The sequence below is a fragment of the Uloborus diversus genome, chromosome 4, assembly GCF_026930045.1.
Source record: "Uloborus diversus isolate 005 chromosome 4, Udiv.v.3.1, whole genome shotgun sequence".
Taxonomy (NCBI): domain Eukaryota; kingdom Metazoa; phylum Arthropoda; class Arachnida; order Araneae; family Uloboridae; genus Uloborus; species Uloborus diversus.
In genome coordinates, this window is record NC_072734.1 from 71,364,445 (window position 1) to 71,371,651 (window position 7,207).

Genomic DNA, 7,207 nt, shown 5'->3' on the forward strand with positions numbered 1-7,207 from the left:
AAGATCCTAGGTATGCTTTCATTGATTTTCTTTTCTAAATCATGCTGTATAGAAGCAACTACCAGGTCTACTAGTACCATTTCATGCCCCAAGATAGAGGAGAGGTTCACCAACCATTTGTACTGGTTATCTCCAAATGTTTAATTTTGCCACTTACATCCCTTTGCTTCTCACTGCCTCAAGCTTGTGTCATTTTTGATGGGTGCCAAGAAAGCACCACAGAAATATCATCTGCATCCTATTACAACAGCCAAGCCTTCTGCTCTAGAAGACTTTCTGCGTCTCAAATCTTGTGCTTGCTCTGAGGGGTTCATTAGATATAGTGAATGTTTGAAAAGTCTGAAAGTGGACTGAAGTGCTCAATTATATGCACAAACTGTGTTAGACATAGCTGCAACAATAACGATTTTACTGAGGATCTAGATTCCGAAAAACATCTTGATAACGAAGACCTTTTATTACAAGCGTAGGAGAAATCATTTGAAAGCAAAAAACAGTTCGGCATAATTTTTCTAGCCATTTAATAAAATGTGCACCATCAGAGGGGGGTGGGGGGGGGGGGGGGGAAGGATAATATTTTAGTATATAATTTCGTTTAGCGACCTGAGCTACTATTCTTATGGGGTGGTCAGTAATGATTTAATGCATTTTAGATTTGCATGAAATAATACTTCTAATTGAAATAAAAGGTGGGGGGGGGGGGGGTGAGGATTTATTTTATTTGGCAGAGGGGGGGGGGGGGGGGGGGGGGGGGGGGGTGCTGTAGCTTTGACAGGAGGTGTACCATCGCTCTTGGAGGATGGACACTTGATTTCTAACTTTTAACTTGGCATAAAATAATGTTTCCATATAAAATGTATGGAGGGGGGGGGGGGGGGGGGTTCGCGGGTACTGCTTCGTTTTACGGGGATAGGGGGGGCTGTGTAGCATTGGTGGGTTATGTCATCCCTCTTGTGGGTCAAACACCTTTAATTTCAAGCTTTTAAATTTAGTATAACATAATATTCTCATCTTAAATTTACTCTAAAAATTCTGGAAAAATACCCAAAACAGCAATTTTTAGATGCCCCCCCATTCCAAAACCTGACGCACAATGAGGTGGTACTTTTTACCTGTTCTTATTGGGAGGGTAATAAACAATTTGCACCAGGTTTAGCTTTTTTTTTTTTTTTGGATGTTTGGGTCCGACCCCTACTTTTACTGTACTTTTCTTTTCTCCGCACACACCCCACCTCTTAGCCGTAGGCCTTAGGTTCCACCTCCCGGGGGGGTCCGCGTAGCGGGCCCCCCGCACGGCTGGGTGCGGCGGTCGATAGTCGTATCATGCTACGGAAGCGCTTTATGCTTATTGCGCCGGGGAAGGTCCCCGCGCTGGGCGTCAACCCAGCTGGGTGTTTACCCCTTAATGTTTGAACCTTGCTCACCATGAGATACGGTATGTCTCCCCGTACCTCGTTGCTTTTACTGCACTTTTCTCCGCAACAAGAGCTTTAAAACCTGCAAATTTGAAAAACACGCAAATGTTCCACGCCCCCTAAATTTAAAAATTTTAATTTCCCAAAAACGGTAAGCAGACAAAGCTCATATTTTGCAAACATGACATTCATGATAAGGAACAACATATGTGAAAATAAGAAAATGTAAACAATCACAAATGCCATAAAATGCTCGATTCTTAGACATTGGTGGAATTTGAAGAGGAAACAAATTGTATTTTGTTCCAGATAAATTTCAACAGGGTAACCATAGTTTTGTACACACAAGAACAGTGCAGTGGAAGATTTTTAGCTTTGGTGGAAATGGCAAATTTGTGCTTTTTTAACGATATTCTTCTCACTTTAAATATACGAAGTTTTCGTTCAAAAGATGGGCTCGCTAATCGGTCTGAGTTTGCTTCGCACACTGACCTGCTAGACTAAAGGAACGTGGTGGCTTGACCAAATTGGCCATTACATTGCAATTGCATGTATATTTGTTTACTACTGTTAATGTAATTTATTTTATTTTTTTGTTATTTGGTGAAATATTTTTAATTGCAAAAAAATGTTTTTGGTTTTTAATGTGTTTATCATTTTAGTTGACGAATGTTTTTATTTTACATCCGGAAGGGGGGGGGGGGGTGATTTTTGCTTATTCAGGGGTAGTTTTTATCTTTATAATTTTTTTTTTTTTTTTTTTAAACGATATCCATTCTCTCTTGTTTTATCCTTTTTCATATGAGGGACGTTGCAGCGGGATTTCCCGTTTTTTTTTCTACATGGGAAGTTAGTTTTTTATACTTAATATCAGGGGATCATTTTTATCCTTTGAGTATGGCTGAATGAACAAACCATACAATGTATGAAGATCTTTCAAATACGCGAGAAAAAATAGTTGATGAAACTGCTTGGGCACTAGATAAATCAAGTTGTAATAAATGTACGCATTCTGACACCAAGCAGCTTAAAACATTTTCTCAGTTCAAACACTTGACAGTTTATTGAAATTTTTCAACTTTTCAATTTACAAAGTTTGAACAAAACGTCTGTCAGATTTTATTATGTTTGTTTGGATCCCTCTGTATTGTCCAAACTGTTTACAGTATTTACTCATCTTTCTTGTTAACAGTTTTAATATGAAAGGAAAATAATAGAATTACAATAGCACTCAAAGCATAGGAAAGAAAATATTTTTTATTAAAATGTACATAAAATGAAGGAGTGTTCATGATAATGAAATGACAATGCATACAGAACTAAGTAATAAGTCCAAATGATGAAGAGAGAGAAATCATAAAACACTTTTACACTAGGGATAATATTAATACGGTCTTTGTCTTCTGTCACCCCTACAAGAAAGGAAAAGAGAAGATTAAACGAAAAATTGATAACGAAGAGATCATAAAAGGGCAATTACATGAGTGACGGAATCGCATTTTTGATGAGAAACAGAATGATTACTTGAATGTCAATTTTTGGGATGCAACTCTGCAAAATGAAGAGCAGTTGGCAACCCTAGTTCATAGTTTTGCATTTTTGAATGATTTTTCATTCTCATTGAATTGCCCCAAAGAGAATTAATTCTTACCCGGGTCCTCCTCGCATTGGTCCGCCACGTCCGGGGACCTCCACGGCCCCCACCAAAACCACCACGTCCTCCCATGCCGGGCGGTCCTCCTCTTCCTCTGCCACCTCTGTCTCCACCGCGACCTCCACGCATTCCGCCTCCGCGGCCACCACCGCCACCTGGACCTCGGGAGCCTCCTTCAGGAGGAGCACCACCACCCACTCCTTCGGGCCTCGGAGCATGGCACCTATTGCATTCCACTCTCCAAGAAAAGTTGTTATTTCCACAATCCCTAAAAATTAATAGAAGGATGTACCCTTGGAAGTTGACAGCTTTCATCAAGTACATTGATTTATATGATATGGGTCTATATAAAATTAATCTCTATAAGTAAACCACTTTACGGCCGTGGACAGGTAACGAGCAGTAACTGCAAATCTTACATTTTCGTCTATTAATTGTACGTTTGTTCTGCTGAAAAAAACTTCATGGCTAGTATTGCAAACAATAACAGGGTGGCGACAGGAACTATGAAAAAAAGTTCCCTGACCTTTCCCTGATTAAGTTCAAATCTCCCTGATTTACGTTACCTATGATAATGGTTTCCTTTCTTTGCCGTACCTGAAAACCATTGCATATTGAATAAAATGTAGTGTTTAAAACGTTTACAGCTGTTAATTAAAAATAAAAATTGACAAAATGCTCCTTTTCTTAGTGAAAATAGTATTAATTTATCTACAGGGAAATATCATAGGAAATCTAAAACAAATACTTAATTCCAGTAACCAGTTAGCATAAGAATTCTAGGAAAATAATTAAATCTACTCTCAAAGACACATCGAATCATGATAAAAATTAAAAAGTGTACATGGAAATAATTTTGAACTAAATTTTCAAGCATTATAATTATTGCTGCAAGAATAACAAGTAATAGTGGAAATACAGAAGTGATGTTGATTTACTTACTAAAATAATAGACATATTTATGTAAAACAAATTGTAACCTTTTAACAACCAGTTGTATTTAACTATTCTCTAATCAAGAATTTAGGTTTCAATGAAAGTATACACTATTTTAGCTATTAAAAATAAAATATATTTAAAAAAGTACACAAGGTTACGCAATATCAAATTATTTCATTATTTGTTGAAAAAAATCCTTTATTACATTTTTAACAAACATTTGAAATAATGCAAAAAACAATCAATTTCAAAATCCATGTGTATATAACTTAATTTTAATATAAAAGAATTTTTAAAATCTGAAAAAATCCCTTGAAATAATGAGGCGACAGCAAATAATACGATAGCAAAAAAAAAAAAAAAAAAGTTGATCTTGATTTTCATTCAATTTTAGCAATTAAATTTAAAATGCAAAGAAATAACTTTAAAAATTTTATCAGCATTAATTTAAGAAGCAAAGATTTCTCCTTGAAATGTGTGCTAATTATTTAAAATCAGTACCGTCAAGGGAGCTAAGGCATTTCTGACGACTTCCTCTTTGTCTGGTAAGGTTGCTTATTTTACGTAGCATGGGACGCATGAAAGGAAAATTCAAGCTACATAAAATAAACTTTACAGACACTGAAGCAATCTTAGGAAATTCATCCTGTGGTCAATAAGCTAAGATTCAAGACTGTGAAATTGAGGTAAAAAAGATGCACAAATATGCGGCAGTGAATAATCACACCTCATTAATTTTACTTTTTTTAAAACAGATAATTAGTGGAAAATAGGTAGGTAGTTAAGATACTTAATTTTTCAAAGTAAACAATATAAAAAAATTTCATGTAATCAATTTTCCCCAAATGTTATTTTTCCGAAATCCCTGATTAATAAACTTTCCTGAATTTTCACTGATCTCCCGCCACCCTGAATAAGAGCTTCTTCAAATATTTTAAATTTCTGCAGATACTGCAGTTTACCTGCCCACAGCAGTATAGTACTGCACAGCAAGTGGTCAGCTTACTTACGTTTCACTGTAGTAGCTTAATTAATCTTAACAGAATGATTTTTTTTAGCCTTAAATTTTGAATGTTTCATTTAGTTAACATTCCAATGGATTTTGTGAAAATTAACTCTTAAGTATACAATTTAAAGGGAACTATCGCATTGGAAAGTAAACAAAAATGAATATTGGTTAAATTGAGAGGCTGGTTAATGGGAAGTTCATTGTAAACAGTCCTACAAATAAGCTGTTAGCCGCAACACGAGACCAAGAATCTTTATTTGCCCTAGATTTAGAAACTTAGACACTAAGATTTGATGCCTCAAGTTTTTTTTGCATCCCATCCAAACATGGGCACAAGTTATGGACAAATCGATTGAAATTGTTTTTTAAAATTACAATCAATTTGGTAAAGTAAAAAATCATTATTTTATTTATTTATTTTTTTAATATGCTTCTGGCATGTAGCACTTACATACCTGCCAACATTCAAAGAAAAAAATCCAGTAGATTTTTTCAATGTAGCGCAATATCGCTTTTTTCCATGTTATTGAGAGGAAAATAGGGATTTTTTTATTATCTCAAAGTACAATCATATGCAAGTTCCTTGGGTCATATACAAAGAATTTAATTAATGAAAATATTCAATGGAAGAATAAAAGTTAAAGTAATACTTTTTCAATGAAAAGTTATTTAGGAAAAAAAAGAATTTTAATTATCTGTAAAAATTCAATCATAGACAAGTTTTTTCAGGTCTTCTTCAACAAGATTTAATCTACTTTTTTCGGCCACAAAGTGCCCGATAATAGCGGTCGTTTTGTGTACAAGAAATGTTGTAATTAAGCAACATAGGTTAGCGATGAGTGCACGAAGCGAGATCGCAACCGTAAACAAGCTGATGTTGCCAGATTACAATGTGCTTAAGTTTGAAATTGAGCAGCAAACTTTCAAACCATGGAGTAAAAGCGCTAAAACGATGTAAAAATTTATTTTTAAAGGGGTTTATTTTTTTTTCATTTTCGAGAAAATCCCTAAATGGAGGGATTTTTTTAGAGATTAATTAAAACTGGGAGATTTTCAATAAAAATCGGGGAGACCGGGAGAAATGTCAAAAATGCGGGAGTCTCCCGGAAAATCCAGTAGAGTTGGCAGGTATGCACTTATGTATAATAGTTGGGATTTTTTTACACCCAGTATGAATACATCTGATTCATTAAAAAAGGACATGCCTAAAAACATGACAGTTAAAGTTCTATTTCTAACCCAGCCTTCAACGATGCAGCAATTGCAGGAGGAATATTTTACTCACGGGTTAAGGCATTTCCAATCACCATCCCTTCCTGAACCGCCGCCAGATCCCCTGTCGCCTCCTCGGCCTCCATCATCACGACCGCCACGGCCTCCTCCACCACGTCCACCGCCTCTCCCTCGGCCACCGCCACCACCGGGACCGCCGAATGGCTGAGATTTACGCTGCGCTAACTGAACATTAATCTTCTTTCCTTGAAAGTCTTTGCCTACAATGAAATAATACATGACAATGACGCACATAACACTTTAAACTGAAACTCAATTCATTATGAAATAGGCAAACTAATTTAACTGTAATAACTTAATAGATCATGCAATTGCAATATGCAAATCATGTTCGCAAGTCCTTACTGGCTTTATAAGTCACTTTATAGTACTTTATTCAGGTTGTACATAATACATGATTCACAGGCCAAACACAGGAATCTTCCAACACTTTTGAAACAGTCGATCACACTTATGAGCAAATTTAATATTTTTCTTTTTTTTTGATGCACATCTACACAATTCAAGCATGCTTCTATAACTATTTACGACCCAGAATTTTACTTGAACACTTTATACACAGGGCTAATATGAATGCTTAATTTTAGAAAGTATTGCACAGACACAGATGAACATTTGAAAATAACCACAAACTCATCTAAAAATTCAGTTAACAAAGTGTGGCTCAACTAATAAAATTTCTACCGTATAGAGTTTCCAAAACGAAACAGCACTTTGTAATAGAGCTTGACTACGGAGAGATGGATGAACTGGAAACAGAACACTTTGTACTAGGTAGGATCAGCAAGAACGTGTCAAGCAGTAAAAGCAGGGTTCATATTCATTTTTAAAAGTAACTAGTATGTTGTGGCCATCACGAAACTTTCTTCTATATTTTTCTTTTTTTTTTCTGATCCC

General features: G+C 35.8%; 1 protein-coding gene across 1 annotated transcript; it reads right to left on the reverse strand.

Moving 5' to 3' along the window:
• Positions 1-2,652: 2,652 nt before the first annotated feature.
• Positions 2,653-7,207, reverse strand: LOC129221109 (RNA-binding protein cabeza-like). Its single transcript, XM_054855555.1, has 3 exons — positions 6,303-7,207; positions 3,067-3,337; positions 2,653-2,827 (listed from the first exon to the last, which is right to left on the reverse strand). The coding sequence occupies exons 1-3, from the start codon at positions 6,542-6,544 to the stop codon at positions 2,822-2,824; spliced, it is 519 nt and encodes a 172-aa protein (XP_054711530.1). The 5' UTR covers positions 6,545-7,207; the 3' UTR covers positions 2,653-2,821.

Coding starts and splice junctions, on each gene's coding strand:
- LOC129221109 (XM_054855555.1), bottom strand. CDS start 6,544: ATGTGCGTCATTGTCATGTATTATTTCATTGTAGGCAAAGACTTTCAA. Junction 3,338..6,302: donor GATTGGAAATGCCTTAACCC/GTGAGTAAAATA, acceptor ATTAATTTTTAG/GGATTGTGGAAATAACAACT.